Here is a 21,497-nt window from a genome sequence, read left to right on the forward strand (position 1 = left end):
GTTGGGGTATGGAAAATGATAAAGGGAAGTTAAATTTAATTTTTAATCAAAGATAAACTTAAAGGCAGTATAATAATTTTAGCACTGACTACCCTAACCTGACAGCCAGAGCAGCAATTGCCTCCAGTGGTCTGAACTGTCAAGATAAAGGAAGATGATGTCAATTTAATTTCATCAGTGAACATGTTGCCCAAGTTCAAACAGCTGGGATTTATGCAATCTGCACAAAGTACAAAGAACTCTATTTTTATTGTAGCAGAGATGTTAAAAAAAACACCTTCTTGATGTTTCAGAATTTGGAGTTTGAGTTTGGATGCTATGAGTGCACATCATTTGGATAATAGTTTTGGGGAACTATCCTAAGGAAGATATCTCATTCATAGGCATTTTTTTTGAAAGAGAGGATTTTTCTCTGGTGAAACTGCTCCCTGGAAGGAAATCATTCCCCATGCGGCTGGGCAGGCTTGGCCATGGTGTAGCGTTGTGTTTAATAAAGTCTGACTTTACCATAGACTGATACCTAAACTGTTGCATGCTGAGGACAGTAAGTCATTCTTCTCTTGTCATATCCAACTCAAGTGATCTTCCTAAAGTGAGACTCAGTTAAGTCAGGACATGCGTATCAGAAAGAAATCCACCCCATGGCTGTTCTTCCCCCAGGGCCTCACACAAGGGTAGAGCATCTTCACAGTGAAATCAGTTCACAGGAAGGCTCTCAGGAATGCTGCAACTTCCCCAGAAGCAGGCTTTTAGGAGGCCAGAATAATATAAAAAGGTCAAAGATGAGGGGAAAAGATGAAAAGGCTTATAAAAATAGAAAGACTCTAAAGAGTAACTCTAAGGCATGCATCCCAGTAACTTCACTGATTTATCTTGGTTCATGACACCCCATCACTACTCTGGTGGTTTCACTTGGGGATGCTCGAAGCATCTTTGCAGATCTGTAGGAAATAAATGGCAATTCACAAAGACCATCTGACTTTGCTACATTGTCTTCCAGTTGTCAGTTATTACAAAATGGTTTCTGAGGGCAGTAATCCTTTGGAAATGCCTGTTATTGGGGATAATGACTGGTTGTCAGAACATCAACCATCCTCGACTTCACTCTGGGCTATTACATAACAAAAGAATGAACTGGTGGTGAGTCTGCCAGGTGTATTAAATTATGTCATGCATTATAGAAGTTCTGTGATGGGGATTAGCATCCAGAAAAGACTATCAGAGATTGCCAAACTCATTATCTGCTGAAGCAGGAGACTGGCCTCAGGCCTGGGGATGCAAGGTTTGAGTAGAACCATTAAGGCAGTCCTCCCAGTCCTTTTCTGCCCTGGCATGGAGACAGACAGGCAGCACACCATCATGTCTTCTCTGTTCTTTGACCTCTAAAGAAGATCAAAATATACTGTGTTAACCAGCATAGCAGCAAAGCTGTATTGACAATGACTTTACACATTTCCTGGACTTCTTAATGACAGAACTGTTGCTTAGGCAGTTTTCTATAGTCACAGAATTTAGTGGATTCTCTCAGCACTTTTGGGGTCTAGATTTTGTTCCCTAGTGCCCTTAGGACAATAGAGATGGATGGTGAGCCTTCAGAAGCCATGACCTCTAGGAAACCCTGCCCCACGTCTCAGACACCCACAATCACTCCTAGCATTTACACATCACATTGAGCTCAGGACATATTTCTGATCAGAAGTTTTCCAAAGGGATGAAGCGTGAAATGAAGTGAAGGTTGAAGTCCCATGTAAATAAGCTTTCCACTGCAAACACGGGTAAATGAGGACTTGCCAGTTCTCAGCAGCTCTGAGTGATGCGTCACATTTTTGTTGGCCTAATCCATTGTTGATGAACTGTGCGATGGTAGTACTTCGAATTAATTTTCAGTAGAATATCCTTATGCCTATGAGACCCTTTTAATAGCACATTGCCTCTGTAATCTATGCTTCTACTCTTAAGCATCTGTACTTAAGCCATGCATGATGTATTTGCTACCTGGATATAATCTATATTGAGTTGGGGATTGGGTCACCATTATATTCCTAGTACCTCACTCAGAACCACATAGGAGATCCTCTGTAAATGTTTATTAAATGGAATTGAGTGGAATTTTTTTTCTTAAAAATACTTTTCTTGTAGAAAATAGCATTAAATGTTAATTCTAAAAAGTTTGTAAAAAAGAAATTAAAAAGTAGATACTGGGAAAGGAATAGGTATCACTTGTTATCCACTCTCTAGAGGTTATGGCATTAGACACTTTTTTGCATATATTTTTCCATGCATGTGTGTGTGTGTGTGTGTGTATATATATATGTACATATATGTTTGTGTGTATATATGTGTGTGTTTATATATATATATATATATTTTATAAATGGAATCAGACTGTATATGGCATTTTGCAACCTCTTTTGTTCATTTAGTGATGTCTTTCCAAGTCATTAGCAATTGACTTTACCATTATTTGTGATGGCTTCATGAAAGTTCATGATTAAATGTACTATAATTTAATCCCCTTCTGTGATGCATTTAGGTTGTTGTAATTTTTCTCTAGTATGAGTAGTACTGCAACATATCCTTTCTGCTAAATCTTCATTTCTCTACATGATTGTTTCCTTGTGTTGATTTCCTAGAACTAGAATTGCTGTGTCAAAGGTTATGCACATTTAAAATATTTAATAGATGTAGCCCAGTTACTTTCAGAAAACTTATGCCAGTTTACATTCCCACCAGCAGAAAGGATATTTCCCAATACCCTTGTTGTTAACACATCATTTTCAATTTGATAGGCAAAAACAAACAGAGAAATACTTTAAAACTTGTATTTGTGCTTGTGCTCAAAAGCGAGCTTGGACATCTTGTTCTCTGTCTTTTGTTTGTTTGTTTTTGTTGCCATGGGTAGTACTTGTGGGATCTGCTGGTTCATGCACTTTGCCCTGTTATTGTGTTCTCATGTCATAGCATAGCAATTAAGAAAATGAGCTTTGGGGTCCCACATGCCTTAAAGAGGTCCAGTAGCTATCACTTGCCTGCTACGTGACCTGGGACAGATTCTCACCCTTGATAATCCTCAGTTTGTTCAACTGTTAAATAAGAGTGATGACAGTGCCCACCTCAATGCAATTGTACCTTGTATGGTACCAGGTTCGGGGCTGATGTTCAACATGCTCGGTGTTAGTACTTTAGTGCTCATTTAATCCCTCTATTTCTTTTAGCATGTTCTTTTTCCTTATATCATGATGGATATCCCCACTTAGCTTAATTGTATGCAATAACCTTATTCATTTTTGGGGTATTTGCTGTGGATTAGCAGTTGGGAAAACAACAGTGAATAAAACTAATATATCTCCATCATGAAGCTTATATCCGTGTGTATGTGTGTGCATATCCCTGTGTATATGTGTCTGTGTGTGTGTGTGTGTGTGTGTGTGTGTGTGTGTAGGGAACAGAATATAACAAAGGGACAGACAAAGTCACTTACACCATGTGCTATGCAGAAAACCAACAGAGGCCAAGACAGAGACTAAAAAGGGGGACTTCTGATAGATAAGGAGTGGAGGAGGGGTCTTTTGGAGAGGGAAAGTTCGATAATGAGACTTAAAAGATAGGAAAGAGATAGGCATTTAAAAATGTTTTAGTGCAGAGCAGGCAGGCGGGCAATATGTTCAAAGGCCCTGTGGCAGAAAAGAACTTCAGGCGTCAGAAGAATTTTTTACAAGTCCAGCCTGGGAGGAAGAGGGTGGATGGGAATTTGGCAATTGGGGCTGAGTAGGGGGGCAAGTGGAGGTGAGATGACAAAACAGGGAAGGGGCCAGCACATTTTGACTTTTATTCTAAATAAGGGAAGGCCTCTCTAGAGTGGTGAGCAAAGGAGGGACTCTTATCTTTTTTTTTTTTTTTTAAGCTGGAATCTCACTCTGTCGCCCAGGCTGGAGTGCAGTGGCACAATCTCGGCTCACTGCAACTTCCACCTCCTGTGTTCAAGTGATTTTCCTGTCTCAGCCTCCTGAGTAACTGGGATTATAGGTGTACTACACCACACTCAGCTATATATATATATTTTTTATTTTTGAGACAGGGTCTCGCTTTGTCACCCAGACTGGAGTGCAATGGCATGATCTCGGCTAACTACAACCTCCACCTCCTGGATTCAAGCAGATTCTCCTGCCTCAGCCTCCCAAGTAGCTGGGATTACAGGCAGGTGCAACCATACCCGGTTGATTTTTGTATTTTTGGTAGAGTTGGAGTTTCACCATGTTGGTCAGGCTGGTCTTGAACTCTTGACCTCAGGTGATCTGCTCATCTTGGCCTCCCAAAGTGCTGGGATTACAGGCATGAGCCACCATGCCCAGCCCCAGCTATTTTTTTTTTTTTTTTTTTTTTTTATTTTTAGTAGAGATGGGGTTTCACCATGTTGGCCACGCTGGTCTTGAACTCCTGATCTCAGGTGATCCACCTGCCTTGGCCTCCCAAAGTGCTGGGATTACAGGTGTGAGCCACCACGCCCAGCCAGAGGGACTCTATCTTATTCCTGTTATAACATGCTCTCTCTGGGGCTGGATAGCAATGAAAGAGTAAAAGTCCTCCCTGGTTCTCCAAGTAAGAGGCAGTGGTGGCTGGGACTAGGATATTAGCAGAGGAGATAAAATCACAGAATTGTATTTTAGCAGGAAGGTTTCAAGTAAGTTATTCATTTCTCTACTCTATGTTGTTCACTGGGACCATTTTTAACACCGGCTGTCATTAGAAATTGCCCAGTGCTCTGAAAGAGTGGGTTTCCAGGCTACAGCAGATAATCTGGCTCCTCTCTTCAGTGTAATAGAGTACTAGTAACATGTCCTCAAACTTACTCTTCCAGGAAAGGCTCTGGTCTCCCAAAAAGCCATGTTTAAAATGGAAAATTGCAGAATTTCCTGCAGTCACAAGAGCCATTGGCTTAGATCAGTCTCTAGACTCCCAACTGAAGGAAACATGTATTTTGAAAAAGTCAACTCATTTCCAGCACATGGTATCTTTCTCCTCTCTTGATCCCCATGAAAAATTCTGACCATAGAAAAACAACAAACAAGCAAATAAAACTATGAGAGTGAGGAAGCAAGATAGAGGCCGGTTCTCAAGACTATTGACTTTATTCTAGGCTGTGTCCATTTATCTCTTAAAATACATTGTTCTTCTTGGTTTGCATTTCCCTGATTTGTTTGCTGCCTTGTAGAGCATCCTTTGTCCTCATCCCTGTGCATTTCCATGTAAGTTCTGCTTATGGGTTTATAGCTTCTCTGCTGACAGGAAGCTCTTTGAAGACAAGAATGCTCTATGATCCCATATGATCTCACCTTCTTCAACCCTTATCTGTCACAATGTGTTTTTCACCCACTTATTGTATGACCAGTGCTACTTAACTTTTCCTGCTTTTCTCTCACATGTAAGACTTAGAGCTGGGCACAGTTGTTCACATGTGCAATCCCAACACTTTGGGAGGCCAAGGCGGGAGGCTAGCTTGAGCCCAGGAGTTTAAGACCAGCCTGGAGAATATGGCAAGATCTCATCTCTACAAAAAATTTAAAAATTAGCCAGGTGTGGTGGCACATGCCTATAGTCTCAGCTTCTTAGGAGGTTGAGATGAGAGGATTGCTTTGAGCTGCAGTGAGCCAAGATCATGCCACTGTACTCCAGCATGGGTGACACACTGTCTCAAAAGAAAAACAGAAAAAAAAAAGACCTGGCAGAGAGGAGGAAAAGAATGTAGAAGCACTTGGGGAGGCTGAGGTGAGTGGATCACCTGAGGTCAGGAGTTCGAGACCAGCCTGGCCAGCGTGGTGAAACCCCATCTCTACTAAACATACAAAAATTAGCTGAGTATAGTGTTGTGGACCTGTAATCCTAGCTACTTGGGAAACTGAGACAGGAGAACAGCTTGAACCTGGAAAGCAGAGGTTGCAGTGAGCTGGGATTATGCCACTGCATTCCAGTCTGAGTGACAAAGACTCCATCTGAATTGAAAGAACAAAAGAAAGAAAGAGAGAAACAGAGAGTGAGAGAAAGAGAGAGAGAGAGAAAGAGAGAAGTAAGGAAGGTAGGAAGGAAGGAAGAAAGGGAGGGAGGGAGGGAGGGATGGACAGAAGGAGGGAGGGAAGGGAAGGGAGGAAGGCAGGCAGAAAGAGGGAAAGAAAGAAAGAGAGAGAGAAAAAAGAACATGGAGAGTGCCTGCAAGGTTATTTCTAGTAACAAACAGTTGGAGAACACATTGGGATTTTTTTTGGCCTCAAATGTTCATTTTACCAGTGCACGATGCTTAGAAAATGATTAGGATGACTTTGCATTTACATGATTCTCCTTTTCAACTGGAGCTGGGGCCATAGAGCCCAAGAATGCATGTGTCCTATTCAGGGAAGCCAAGCTCTTTGTGGGAAGAGTGCCGTAGTGACCCACTTTTGGAATGACAGGCCCTTCTCATATATACACACATATATACACATATGTATAACTATTTACATATAGTTTTATATATGTATAAAGAAATGCATATATTTTCTTCCTATTCCTTTGCCTTCCCCATTCTATAAAAAGTATTTCAAGAGCTTACAACTTCCACAAGGGCGGAGACCATATGGATTTTTTTCTCCCCATTGGGCCTCCAGCGTGGAGCAGGATGTTTAGTATCTAGCGGGTATTTCTAGTTAATACTTGATGGATGGAAGGCTAGGTGGAAGGGTGGATGGATTGGAAACATAAAACAGAAAAGGTAACACAAGTCAGTTGTCAGTAGCAAGGAGAAAAGGACACTGAAGACAGGGGAACCATAGAACACCTGCTCTCTGATGGGGTATTTGAGCCCTCTGCTTGAGCCAGTTTGCACATACAGAGGGAATCTGGACTGCTGTACAAATCACGGTCTGAGAGGTTAAGACATGATTGCTTAGGATAAAATACAACTCTTATTGACTGAAGGTAAGACATAAACTTTCCCTGGGGCTTCTCAAAAAGAAGAGAATGCTTGCCCCAAATTCTCAGGAACATTGACTTGCCTTCCCACCCCATCCACCTGAGGCTACTACTCACTGAAGTCATATTGGTGGCTTCCTGCAGTAGGGTCTTCAGTCAGGGGGGTATGCTTCCATAGTGGGAGTTGAGGATCTTGGGTTATTAGAACCCCTGAAGGGCAAGAGGTTATTATACAGACAGTGAGCTCGTATAGATTGCCAGAAACCCACAAGTCATTCTGATCTGTCCTTCCCCCTTCCACAAGGAGCCATGTCCCTACCTGTCTGTCTTTTGGAGAATCACAGGTAAAACAGAGTGAACACTGTCCTCAGCAATATCCTTGCAGTTGTCTGACAAGTCCTTGACTTTTCTTACTGACAGAAGTCCCAGAAGGCAGTAGGTGAGGTGACAGGGGAAACTGCTATTTTGGACTAATTCATAGTGATAGGGAGGATTGGTTGGGAAAATAGAAATGACAAGAATCTTGGGAAAAGGCAACTGTGCAATCTTAGAATTCACAACAGCTGTTGGTTTTAATGAGTCTGAGAATGATTTGGGCAGAATCTCAAACTCCTGACTCCTCGACCTGTAACCTGCTGCTGTGCTGCTTCTGCAGGGTGGTACGAGAGGGGACGGTGTCCACATGTATGCAGCTTCTTACTGTGGGGCTTTGGCCCCAAATCCCAATGAGAAAATCACGAGGACTCCAGCTGTGCCCAAGGCCAAGTGGGTCTTGGTCCTGTACCCTGACATGGACCCTTGGGGTCTCACTGGTCCAGAGGCAAGGAGAGGCAAAGGGAGACAAACTCAGGGTGGGGGTGGATGGCGGGAAGGGAGAGCATTAAAGTAAGAGGAGCTTTTCTCTAAGGTCTAGAGGGGCACACCCAGGTCACGTCGTCAGGCTTCATACTCTCAGACCTTTCCCTGTTTGTTCTATTTTCTCTCTTTAGGATCTAGGCAAAGAGCACCTTTGGAGATCTCCTTTTAGAAAGACATAAATCCCTTTTAAAAGATCTCCTTCTTTTGCAGCATTAATCCTCCCCTGCCCCTCAGGTCCCAAACGTTTTACTTTATTTGATCCATTTAATAACAACCATTTAACAACATCATTCTGGTTCTATTATGTTGACCAATTTACAAGTAAGGAAAATGAGGCTTACAAAGATCAAGTAACTTGCCTGGCAAGGTGACTCATGCCTGTAATCCCAGCACTCTGGGAGGCTGAGGTGGGTGGATAGCTTGAGCTCAAGAGTTTGAGACCAGCCTGGGCAACATGGTGAAACCCCATCTAAAGAAGAAAAATTAAAAAATAAGACTCCTTTCATCAGGCTCTGCAATACCCTCTTTGTTGTAAATCAGGGATCCACGTATGTGTTTGCCTGCTTTGGAGTTTTCCTTGCTGGTCCATTGGATGATTTTTGTATTTGTATGCTAAAACCATCCTGCCTTAATTACTATACTTTATAATAAACCTTGATAGCCAGTAAGGTAATTGTCCTGCCTTGTTCCTCTTCTTTAGGACAGTTTTTAGATATTCTCGTTCTTTTGTATTTCTATATAAATTAATTTTTTTTTTTAATTTTTTTTTTTGAGACAAGGTCTCTGTCACCCAGGCTGGAGTTCAGTGGCAGGTCTCAGCTAACTGCAACCTTGACCATGTCCCCCACAACTCAGTTGCCCAAGTAGCTGAGACTACAGGTATGCACTACCACACCTGGCTAGTTTTTTATGTTTTGTAAAGATGAGGTCTTGCCATGTTGCCCAGGCTGGTCTCGAACTTCTGGGCTCTAGCAATCTGACTGCCTCGACTTGGAACAGTGCTGGGGCTGGGTGCGGTGGCTCACACCTGTAATCCCAGCACTTTGGAAAGTCTAGGTGGGTGGATCACATGAGCCCAGGAGTTCAAGACCAGCCTGGTCAACATGGCGAAACCCTATCTCTACTAAAAATACAAAAATTAGCTAGTGTGGTGGTGCATGCTTGTAGTCCCAGCATGGGACTCATTGGGAAATGAGTCATGAAAATTGCTTGAACCTGGGAGGCGGAGGTTGCAGTAAGCCGAGATTGAGCCTCTGCACTCCAGCCTGGGTGGCAGAGTGAGCCTCTGTCTCGAATGAATGAATGAATGAATGAATGAATGAAAGATCAAGTAACTTACTCCAAGTCCTCAAAGCTCATTTGAGGGAAGACTCAGATTCTGAATATGGGGTTATCCAATTCTTAACCTGTTTGGTAACCACTACTTTTTGCCAACCTGTCTACCCACTCAGCTCTGGCTCCCAAGAAATGATACCATCTGTCCACTGTTACAAAGTATAGGGAAAAGGAGAGATTTCCACTGAAAGTTGCTTGGAATAGCAGCCATCACATCACTATTTTAAGATGTGATATTTTCCCTACTAGGGAATCCCTGAAGCAGCCGGTTATTTAAAATATAACTGGCTTCAATCTTTGCATGGCTTCCATCTAGAATTAAGAGGCAGACACCTAAGAAGAAATATTATAATACTGATCATCTATCCATCGGAGACCTTGCATAAGATACCATTTTTCTGGTCCCTGACTATGAGGCTGTAATAACAAAGACCAGAGCTTTTTCATACCTCCATTTCCTCTTATGTTATCACTGAGCTTCAGGATAAAAAGAAATAATGAAAACTGAGCATAGAGAAAGTAAAATGTTAACTTACTGATAACAGATCAGTCTGGAAAAATAGAAAAGTATTTAAAATGAAGTTGTTAATGAAGGAGTGTGCTTTATGCTGATAAATTCAAGTATGTCCCATGCTGACTTCCTTTGATTTCTCAAATTTATGAAAAGAATAGAAAAGTTGAGTAACTAATATTTGTTGAGAATTGACTGCATGACAGGCACTGAGTTGGGCTCAGGTGCCTCTTTCTGCCCTCACATCTATGTTTCTGTTTGGAAGTAGAAATAAACATAAGTAAACTAATAAATCATATAACTTAAGAATACACTGAGTATTCAGCCTGGCCAACATAGTGAAACCCTATCTCTACTAAAAGTACAAAAAATTAGCCAGGCGTGGTGGTGGGCACCTGTAATCCCAGCTACTTGGGAAACTGAGGCAGGAGAATCACTTGAACCCAGGATGCAGAGGTTGCAATGAGCTGAGATTGTGCCATTGCACTCCAGCCTGTTGGACAGTGGAAGACTCTGTTTCAAAAAAAAAAAAGAAAAAAAAGGAATATACTGAGTGTCATGAAGGAAACAAAAGGGGTGGTGAGGATGAGGGTGACTGGGGTGAAAGAGAGTCAGTCATGCAAGCAGGAGTTGAGGAGCACTCCAGGCAGTGGGAGAGGTGGACTGAAAGACTGGAAAGCCAGAAGGAGCTCGTCATGTATCTGGACCTTCCAGGGCATCTTAGTTGTAGTCTTAGGAGTTTAGAAGGTATTCCAAGTACAACGGGAAGGCACTGGAGGGCTCTAAGCTAGAGAGTGACACAGCCCCATGATGTTTCATGAACATAACCATCACCATCCCAACTTGTGGAACAATTAATTTGTTTCCCTTTGATATAAGTCAATTTTCTGATATGTTTTTGGTTAATTTGATGGCTTTACACATATTAGTTTGCCTTTTTATTTATAGTATTGAATCTGTAATACTTCTTGAAAATGGGGCATACCTGTGAACAAACAGCTGTCACCACTTGATCTCTCAAGGTTTCAGAGGGCAAGGGAAGCAGAGTGGGGCTTCCCAGCATTATAAATCCTAGGCCCTGCCTTGTCCAGCAGCCTGACGGTTGGAGACAGGTTTGTTTCAGGATCCCTGGTATCAGCAGACAGGGATTTTTATGGTATTGGCCAATCAACAAGTATTTGAGTGCTGGCCCTGTGCCAAGTACTGTGCTGGATTCTATGGACTCAGTCCTGTCTGTCTGTCACTTCCATCCCTGCTCCTTTACATTTGGTCAAGCAAAGACTTTATGACATGATGTGCCTCATAAAAACCCAGGATCCACAGTGATGCCTGTTCTGTCTCAGGCCTCCTGATTTCTCCACATTGTTCCTCCATGTAGAGGTCTCACTTCTGATCTGAATGTGAATAGCTGATATCTGGTGTGCACAAAACCGTCACAGAGTGGACATGTAAATGACCAAATGAACTTCTTTCTCAATTTTATGAGCACTGCCACTAAGAGAGCCCATCTTGATCGTCCAAAGAAACCATTTGATTTTGAGGAATTTATGGTACAAAATATAAGAGATATATAAGACAAGGTTCTTAACCTGGGAGCCAGATATTCCTAGACAACCCAGGTCTGGGTTTTGGTGGAGAAGAGGCCCCAACCATGAATTTTATCTGAAATTGTGAGTATATAGCCTTAGGCTTTTGCGGGGAGGGGGTCAGGGGTAGGAGAAAGTTTATAGCCCCTGCCAAGTTCTCAGTGGATCCTCCGACTATCCAAGGGTTTTAGAAGTTGTAATTGATATTATAGCTCTAGTGTTCCTGATTATGTTGGAAACTGTCAACCCCATTATCCTTGGTATTGCCAAACAGCAGTGATGGCTTGTAAAAACCCACCTCTGTGAAAAATCCCATTCTTCACCCATGGGAGTCACTTTCCTCTTCAACAAAACCTCTGGGCAAGATGAAGGAAGTATCTGTGGATGGAAGACTTGACTTTCCTTGACTCCCTTTGTTTAGTTTCACTGCAGCAAATTATCTAAAACACGAGAGGGATGCAACTCTAGCTGAATGGGATTTGTTGCTTCTGACCTATCCTTGCATCCATTGTCTCACTTGCTGTTGATCACAAATGTGAGGTGGGTGGGTAGAGGATCCCCATATTGGGGGAGGTACAGGCACAGCTCAGTAGGTTTAAGTACCTCACTCAAGATCACCAAGCCAGTAAGTGTAGTATCGGACCCACTTGGAACAAATAATATTTGGTTGTTTTAGGAATACCTGGAATTTGTTTTAGTCAGGTATAATAAGGCACACAGAAACAGCAATATTTGTCATGAAGGAAGAAGTCTATTGCATTCATAGTTCCCTAGAAACAGAAAGCATGCCATACCATGAAGGGCCACACAGGGAAGCACCATGGCAGAGATGGAGAGATCTAGAGGGCAGAAGCCATTATTGTGCTTTCCATGAGAAGGAAGAGGCAAAGCAGGCCAACCAGGCTTAGCGTTGTATAGGCAATCATCTCAGTGAGCACTGGGGTATAGGAGCTGCCCCTAGTTGTCTGACACCTGGTCCTGGGGTGATTAGGGCAGGTGAGTATGACCTTCAGTGTGAGAGCCTGATGAAAGAGGTGATTGGAGGAATGGGCTGTGGATTGGTTGGTTTATGTATCAGAAATGCTCTTGTAGGCAAGTTGCTTACTATGTCCAGGAAATAGCTAACCCTAGGAGGGGCAGACTCTCCAGGGTCATACAGCCTCAGATATCAGAGCAATAATAATACAGAAAATCCAAAGACATGGTTAATACACTGGCTCTGTTCCCCAAATGAATTCACTGGAGCTGGACAGTCTAATAAATTACATCACACACCTTTGAGGATGTTTGCATCTTGACTTCTTACTGCTCCATTGAGCTGTATGTAATCTCTTATGTTCCATTGTACCAACCCCAGGTCATAGTCTCTGGGTGGCCAAGAAACACCTGTCTCCTTCACCTTGACAAAACACATGACCATAAAACTAGACTTTCATCTCTTTGGCTAGAAGATTACAAATAGCAATTTTTTTTTCTGAATTGGAATTTGTTTTCAATATCACACATGAGGTATCAGGCACTTGTACTTGGGGAAAAGGAGATTATACAGACTCTTAGAGCGTCCCCAAGGTGACAGTCCATTTTTCATAATGATCTATGATATTCGTTTGTTGAAATTTTATTACTTTTGTAATTTAATTCAATTTATCCCATTTCATTGCTGTTCAGGGTAGCGTTACCATGGTTGCCTTTCTCTTCCTTCTGGATAAGGATGTTTCTTCTTATGTGATGAGCATGATGGCTTCTAGATTAAAGCAGCCTGCTCAATATAACTGTTTCCTTTGGAGTCAATCTTCTCTGAGCCCATCTCTACTCTTGTAGAATTTTCATGAAGATAAATATTGGCAATGATTTATGAAGCATTTATGTGAGTAATCAGGTTCCAATCCTTATCTTCTGCTTATAGTTTAAAGATTTTATTCAGAAATGCTTCTCTGTACCAGAAGTCATAGAAATGAGCAAATAACAATGAAAGTTAGTTAGTAATATCTCCTGTGAAGATATAGATTAAGAACATATTCATTAGCTGCAAATTGACTTTAAAACACAAAGACATCAGGAGACCTCTTTCTAAAGCTGAAATCATTCATCATTTTCAGAAATCCTGGAAGTATTTTAGAGAATAACTGAGTTGGGCAGTGAGTCCAAAAGGGCACGAGCAGGTGAAAAGACAGGAAGATGATTATGCATGCCTAATACGGAGGCTGCCCTCAGCTAAATTAAAATTTAGAACCCACGAATGTGGGCACCCGTAGATAATGAACAGATTCGGTAGCAAATGACATTGACACATATAATCCATATAAATTGCTTGCTTTTAAAGGTGGAAAGAATGGATTTGTAGTTAAATGTTTCTTAAAAGATTGTCTTCTTTTTTCTGTAAAAGTATAGATTGTCTTTTGAGGCTCATAAGTGCTCAGTCTCCAAACCTTTCTTCCCTTTGCATCTGGGAGCAAGAGTGGAATTATTATAATTCCAAAGAATGTGAAGACCCAGCTCAGCAGCTACAGATGGCTAGAACTGCCCTTTCTTGGGGAAAGAAGAACGTAGAGTTAGCTAATCCTGCTTGCCAAGTCCAGCTGACGTCTCATGATCCTGCCTTCTTCGGTTGACACAAGCTTTTTTAAAAATGTCATCTTGATCCAGCTTCTCTATTTGTTTAACCACCCACTGGATTGTAAACTCCTTAAAGTTTTGCCTCAATCCTTAGTAATCTGTAGGAATAGCTTTCCTGGAAATGGCTCCAATGGTTTCTTAATGTCTGGTCTCACTTCCCTCTCCTCAGATCTCATCTTCTTGATGGCATTTTTTAAAGTGTTGGCTTTAACCCACCTGTGTCAGACCCACCATGGTTATTTTTAAAAATGTAGATCCCTGGACCTACTTTAATCTGAATCTCGGGAGAGTGGGTGCTAAGACTCCATCTTCGACATGTGATTCAAGGCCCCTGGTGCTACCGATGCCTTGTGAAGTCTGAGAACTTTGACGACCCTGGCCAGAGCCACTGTCATCTCTCACCTGGAACATTGCAGGGGCCTCCTACTTACTACCTCTGTTCTACTCTTACTCTCCGTGGCTATGGATGGGACGTGGACATTCGGAATTATAAGACTATCACAGGATAATGGAATGGGCAGCCAGGTTGACCACACTGTTCATGGCCTATGCTCTATCCTGCAGCCAGAATGATCCTTTTACATTATGTATCAGCTCATGTCAGACTTCTACTCAGTCCCTCAAAAAAAAAAAAGCAAATGTGGCTCACAGGGGTCCACATGATGTGGCACCCATTGTATCTCCAAGTTCATCTCCTGCAACCGCTGCTAGATGACTATGCTCCATCTACACCAGCCCCTTCAATATCCCTGGAGCTTCCCTGTCTCAGGGACCTTGTACCTTTGGTTCCCTTCACCTGGAATGCTCTTTTCCATTAGCCGTATGGCTTGTTCCTTCTCCCCCACTTCCATTTTGTCTAAATCTCTGATCAAATATCATTTTATCAGGAAGACCTGTCTTCCTTTTCTAAAAATGCAGTCCCTATCACTTTCTATCACCTTACTTTGCTTTATTTTCTTTATTAGCATTTAATCCAACAAATACAGAAACATTCTATATGAATTTGCCACTTACTATGTTTCCCTCACAAGAAAATGTAAAGTCCCTGAGGGCAGAGTTTGTTTTGTTTACCCATGAAAGCCCTGGCACCAAGAATGGTCCCTGGCACATGGTAGGCACTCATGAGTTACACATGACAGACAAATGACAAACTACTCCTCTTGGACGGTATCAGAAGCACAAGGCTTTCTTCATTGTTGAAGGGAGATGTGCAGGCAGCAGCAGCCTGTTTTCTGGCTGTGCAATTGCCCCATATAACTCTCCTGGTAGCCTCTTCCCTCCCCCAATGTTAATGGCTGCAGAAAGGAGGAAATTTGATTTATTATCTTTACAAACTCACTATCTGTCTTCACTAAAGGTTGAGAAGAAGGGTACCCTTCTCCATTTCTGATGGGGGTTGCATCTACATGAGTAAAAAGCGTAACTGGTTTTTTGAAAAAAAAACTGGATTGAGTTTTTTGTTTGTTTCATTGGGAAATTTTATACTAAGTAGATTAAAGTAAGTGTCTTTGAACTTTGAAAGTCTACATCTTAACATTTTAATAAGTTTAATTGGATTTGTAGAACATTTAAAGACCATCCAAACTTAAGTGGAAGATCAAAATGAGCAAATAGGCTGGTGCAGACTCTTTTTTACCCCTGACTTTGAGCTGCTTTAATGAAAGTGGTATGCTCCATGCTTGCAGATGATGAGCATGAAAGCCTGGCTTTCCGGGGAGCTCTGGTGTATCCTGACAACTGCCCTGGCCGGAACTATGCCACGGCGCCTTCCCATCCATGGTTGTCTGTGCCGTGCACCTGGCCTTCAGGACCATCCCAGATCTGGCTGTGCTTTACACTCCTTGCCACGTCAGAAAAGTAGCTGGGTTCAAGGCAGACCAATGAACGCTTGTTATGTATTGCTTCTTAGGGAAGAAACTCCAGTTGTTGGAACTAAGATCCATTAGGGTATAGAATCTGTTAATGATGGAAATTCAGAGCGATTTGACTGTTATTCACAGAGGTCTTGCACTCAGTTAAATGAACAGTAGCTTAAGGCAGCCCTCATTGGAATATGCAAGACCAGGACTTAATTTCCACATATCATCTCTTTTTTGTGTCTGATTTTCACTGCAATGTTTATTCTTCCTGTGTCTTGACAGAATTGTTCAGGAAGTAGCAATGTCATTACTTTCTTTTCATTTAAAATGATCTTTAATTATTAAAGCAATGCTAGTTTATTTGTAAAATGGTAAAAAATTTATGAAGTACAAAGTGTGAGGCTGCTTTTAGAAAAAAATAGAATTTTGAGCTACACGGTGCCCACAACTTGCTTTTTACATTTACCAGTGCACCGTGGATGAGGACGTAGCTGCCGATAGCCCACTACAAGAATGTACCATGAATTTTTAGCCAGCTGGCTATCAAGAAAGACTTAGGATTTAACAGGTTTTGACCTTTATAAGTAATGAAGGTGAACATCCTTGTACTTTTATCATTATGTATTTTTGAAAATGTCTAAAACTGAATTCTAGGGCTTCTAGAAAATATGTACTCTCTTCTACCACATCTGTCATTTTTGTTACCTCTTAGTCCCCATAAGCATTTTATTTGTTATCCAAGCTATAAGATAAATGCCTAGGGGTGGAATTACTGTGTAAAAAAATGCAAATATAAAATGCTATTATTAAATTTCTCTCCAAAATATATCCTACTTTAAAGCAAAATCTCCTTTCCTCTGTGGTCAGTTGAAAGGCATTATTGTGAGAAATGCAGGGCGTGAACCCAGCATCCTTTGATTGTGTTTATTTATAGGGAGACATGCACCAAATAATTTCCATGCCATTTCTGCTCAGATAAGCAGGTCAGTGTACTGGGAGCCAAAGTCTTCAAATCAATGGAAATATTGAACATTGTTTTGATTTTCTTTCATAAGCAGTAAAAGACAAACCAACAAAACAAATATAATGCCCCTAAACCCCTCAGCACACTACCTGACCCAGGGCATGGTGCTGATCGTAGAAGCCACGGTGGTGGTGGTGGCCGTGGTAGGAGAGTGCTGGTGAGGTAGGGGACATGGTGATGGTTTTCGTTATTGTGGTTATTGTTAGCACAGTTGTTCTTAAGCAGTCAGGTCTTATCTGAAGTTTGGCGCAATCCTGCTGGTTTTCCAAATGGGTTGCCATTTTAAAATCAGGAGTTGTAGAAGTTTTGCTGGTGATTCACAGTATTGTGCTGGAGTTGTAACTATGCCTCCAAGACAACTCAGTTGATATGAAGGTTCTTCATCTAGACAGCAGAGGAGGCTGGCACTCACAGCTACCTTTGCTAAAAATATGGGTTGTTTTGTGTTGGGTCTTTGGTAATAAAGATAGACTTACTGCTTCATTTCCTCAGACATCTCTTATGCTTTCTTGCTTGCCAAGGAGCCAGTGGGGATATAAGTTTTTGTCGGTCTAGTGTTTACCCTTTAAAAAGCTTAAATTTGAAATTAAAGACAAAGATTTATGAGAAAGCACGGGTCTGTTCTCAAGAGACCTGATTCCAGTCCATCCTGGCTTCTGTGGGTGCTGACTCTGGGCCTGGGAGCTGGTTGGGGTCTTCTGTATTGACCAAACCAGCATCTCCCAAAGGTTGAAAGCAGATACGAGTGCAATCCTGAGGTCTTACAAGTCCTCTCTCATGAGGTAAAACTTTGATGAAATTAAGCAAAACACTTTACTTAACTGGGCCTCAGTTTCTCCCCTCAATCAGAGATCCTCAGTTAAGTGCTGACAGTGGACTGGCAGAGAAAGTAAACGGGGGTGCAGCTATATGAAGTGGGTCAGTGGTAACCATATGAGGCTGGATCTTTGCTTTTTTTTTGGAGACAGAGCATCACTCTGTCACTGACTGGAGTGCAGTGGCACAAACTCGGCTCACTGCAACCTCCGCCTCCCAGGTTCAAGTGATTCTCCTGCCTCAGCCTCCTGAGTAGCTGAGATTATAGATGCCTGCCACCACGCCCAGCTAATTTTTGTATTTTTAGTAGAGATGGGGTTTCTCCATGTTGGCCAGGATTGTCTCAATCTCCTGACCTCGTGATCTGCCTGCCTCAGCGTCCCAAAGTGCTGGGATTACAGGCATGAGCCACTGCACCCAACAGGATCTTTGCCTTTTATTCCCCCCAAGAGAAGCTAGAATCTCCCAATTTAAAAAGAAAAACAAAAACTGTATCCTTACTCCCAAATGTGACTCTGATGGGAATGGTGTGTAGAAGAGCCAGAGAAGTGAGGAGAGGTCTGTCTGCCTGCCCATTCACCCAGGAAGCCCCCTTGCAGGAGCTGTAATAAAGAAAGTGATGGTCTTACCAAGCACAGATGAGCACAGACTGACATTCCATAATAATAATGTGTGTTTAAATATCCCTTTAAGTTGGGAAGAAACCATTACCTCACAATCAGCCTTTAAGTTATAATACCCAGATTAGAGGATATGCATAATTAAAACAGAATATTTATTTTTACAATCCACTGTAAGCATTTCTATCTTTTTATTTATTCATGTATTGAGTATCAGTGTTCCAAATACAATGCTCCATCAGGGCCCAGCCAGGTAAAAGAAACACATCTCTTCCATCTCTCCTCAAGTAGATAGTCCAGTGGAGCAGATCAACTTCACAGACCAGCCATACAAAATACGAGCTAACCACAAATGTAGTAAAGGCTGGGAGGAGCAGTAGGAGCGCTTGACCCACCAGACTAGAGAAGCTGGAAGGACATCACCTGGTAAAGCCTTTGATACCGCCTGCTAAGTGTCATTCATCTAATGCCATATCTTCACTGACCTTAGTCACAAAGAGGTGGCCACAGGTCTGCACATGGCCCATCAGAAGCGTTTTGTTTGAACTGTGTAGTGTTGACCCACATATCACATACCATTTTCAATTGAATTAAAGGATTTTAACCTTTTAATTCCTTATTTTTCTTCCAGTTAACCTTAAGTACTATCTGGCAGGTAGGTCATGTTTTGTTTCAAAGAGTTCTGGCCTCATGAGAGAGGGTTGAGAAACCAATGGAAAATAAGAAAGCCAGGGTTTTACATATGTTCTCTGCTCTTCAGGAACCAAAAGCTTAGGAAGACTAGAGAGAGTCCCCACTGGTCTCCTGGCCACAGGCTGTGTCTCTCATCCCAGTTAATTATCTTCTAATATCATGCCAGACACCACAGATGGTAAGAGAGTGTCTGCAGCCTGTCCTCACCATTGGAGGGAAATGTCGAGGGTCTTTCAGGGGCATTTTTATTCCCAAGAAGAGCACACTCTGCATTTCCTGTGTGAATGAGGAAAATGGTTGGGGATTTGGTCCAGACGTAGATGATCCTTGTCCATATGTGTGGAGCAAGCCCAGGCCCGTGAGGCTGCCAGTCTCCCATTCTGTTATTCTCCTCTGTCATGACTTGCACACCGAAAACAAGCACCACTAGTGCCATATGGTTTAAAAGATCAAAGGCCCCAGTTTTGAATACATTTCTAGCTGACTGTACTTCAAATGTCTTAAATATGTTCCTGCAGATGGGAAGCATGGAGCATTAAAGAGGTAAGCCACATGTGTGTGAGCCGTGCATGTGGTCTGCACAGGATGGTGAAAAGTGAATGCCACTGAGCCCTGCGTTTGTCTTCCTTTCAGGTTCGCATCTTCACATACCTCATTGGACGAGAGGCTGCATTTGCAGACAATCTAAAGTGGATGGCCTGTGCCAACAAAGGTGGGTCTTCCAAATGTGCTCGGCTCTGAATAACTTCCCCCTGCCTATGCAGAATTAGGAATATTCATGAGAAACCAGAGAGTTCTAATAATTCTAAGACAAAGTCTGAGTGTATCTAAATGATTACTGATAGACTTGTAATGATTTCTCCCAAATTGTTTTTTTTATTGTTTGTTTTTTATTTTTTTTGTGGACAGAGTCTTGTTCTGTTGCCCAGGCTGGAGCACAATAGCATGATCTCGGCTAACTGCAGCCTCTGTCTCCCAAGTTCAAGCGTTTCTTGTGCTTCAGCCTCCTGAGTAGCTGGTATTACAGGTGTACACCACAAAATGCTCAGCTAATATTTGCATTTTTAGTAGAGGTGAGGTTTCGCCATGTTGGCCAGGCTGGTCTTGAACTCCTGAGTTCAAGTGATCTGCCCACCTTGGCCTCCAAAAGTGGCCTCAATACAGGCATAAGCCACTGTGCCCAGCCCCAGATTTTGAGGACATAGTCAACTAAGCCTTTCCACTCTCTGCTTAGTAGCTGAGTAGCCTTGGGAGAATTACTATGGCAGAGACATTTACTGTGAATCAAATATCCATGTGGTCTCTCATCATTCCCAGCCTTCTTGCCTGTAGGTGGGGCTTCAAGACTGGTTCTGGCTAATAGGGCGTGAGTTAAATCAACCTGACTCATTTCTGGGCTAAAGCATTTGAGAGCTGGTGTGGTGGTGTTGGTACTCTTTTCTGCTCTTGTGAGCTCTGGAGCTACGTGGTCCAGACAGAACAGTCGTGAGATACAGCAGCCTTCATCAGCCTGGGTCTCTGAGGGAGCACGTGGAGCAGATGACTTTCACTCTGCCCCTTGCCTCTGCCAACCCACACTGGATAAATAGTGTTCATAACAAATAAACTTTTGTGTTAAGCCACTGAGTTTTCAGTTTGATATGCTCCCATAGCATAACTTTACCTACATTACTAATTAAGTTGGTCAACTGTAACTTGCCTCAGTGTTCTAATATTTAAAATGATAATGGTAATAATAATTCTTCCTTTAATTCCTTAACTAATGAATAAAATTATGTATGTTTATGGTATATGACATGATGTTTTGAAGTATGTATACATTGTGTAAGTGACTAAATCAAGCTAATTAACATATGTATTGCCTTACATCTTTATTATTTATTTGTGATGAGAATACCTAAAATAATTCTCTTAGCAATTTTCAAGTATATAACACATTGTTATTAACTACAGTCACCCTGTTTTACTCTGTATCTCTTGAACTCGTTCCTTCTGTCTAACTGAAAGTTTGTATCCATTTCTTCCCTTGATTCTTATTAATGAAATGGTGCATATTAAGTGCCTAGTTCCATACTGGGACATAATAAGTGCTCAGTAATCATTAGCTTTTTTTTTTCAGAAGGTTAATTGATTACCAGTCCCCTGTTGCATGTCAGAAACAAATAGTTTGGGGACAGCACAGGGAGGGAAGTAATAGGGCTGCCCAGTCTATGAAGGCCTTCTTTTCATTTTATACACAGCCAAGAAGGCAAAGTATAGCAAGTTAATAGATGGGAGAGTCTAGACTCCTTGTATCCAAATCAAGCAACCATATCTGCAAACTATGTGCAAGTTACCAAACCTATCTAGGTGGGTCTGAGTTACATCATCTACAGAGCAGAGGTAGTGACAATACCTTCCCCTCAAACACGTTGTGGGCATGAGATGAGGCATACAAATAACGTTGGTACCTTGGTCTGTGGTATGTAAGGGCCCTGAGATATTCTCTTGTGTTATGTTGATCTCTGGGCCTTGCTTGCACCCCTTCTGAGGCTACAGGCTCCATGAGAGTAGCCTTTGACTCTGATTTCATCTTGAGTGCTCTGACAGAGCACAGCCTCGTACCAGAGTGAGTGCTCCTTTGATGTTTAAAAAGTA

General features: G+C 42.0%; 1 protein-coding gene across 5 annotated transcripts in view; it reads left to right on the forward strand.

Annotated features, from left to right (window-relative positions):
- CACNA2D3 (calcium voltage-gated channel auxiliary subunit alpha2delta 3) overlaps window positions 1-21,497 on the forward strand; it is a 963,339-nt gene that overhangs the window by 623,317 nt on the left and 318,525 nt on the right. For all 5 annotated transcript variants that reach the window (XR_002478711.2, XM_021671646.1, XM_064367210.1 and 2 more), the window contains one exon: window positions 19,494-19,572. Coding sequence is in view for 4 of the 5 variants with exons in the window: in XM_021671646.1 (XP_021527321.1) it covers window positions 19,494-19,572 (79 nt within the window). In the remaining variant the exon portion in view is untranslated. The remainder of the gene's footprint in view (window positions 1-19,493; window positions 19,573-21,497) is intronic.

Source organism: Aotus nancymaae, unplaced genomic scaffold (genome assembly GCF_030222135.1).
Source record: "Aotus nancymaae isolate 86718 unplaced genomic scaffold, 86718_ANA_hifiasm-v0.15.2.pri h1tg000067l, whole genome shotgun sequence".
Classification (NCBI taxonomy): domain Eukaryota; kingdom Metazoa; phylum Chordata; class Mammalia; order Primates; family Aotidae; genus Aotus; species Aotus nancymaae.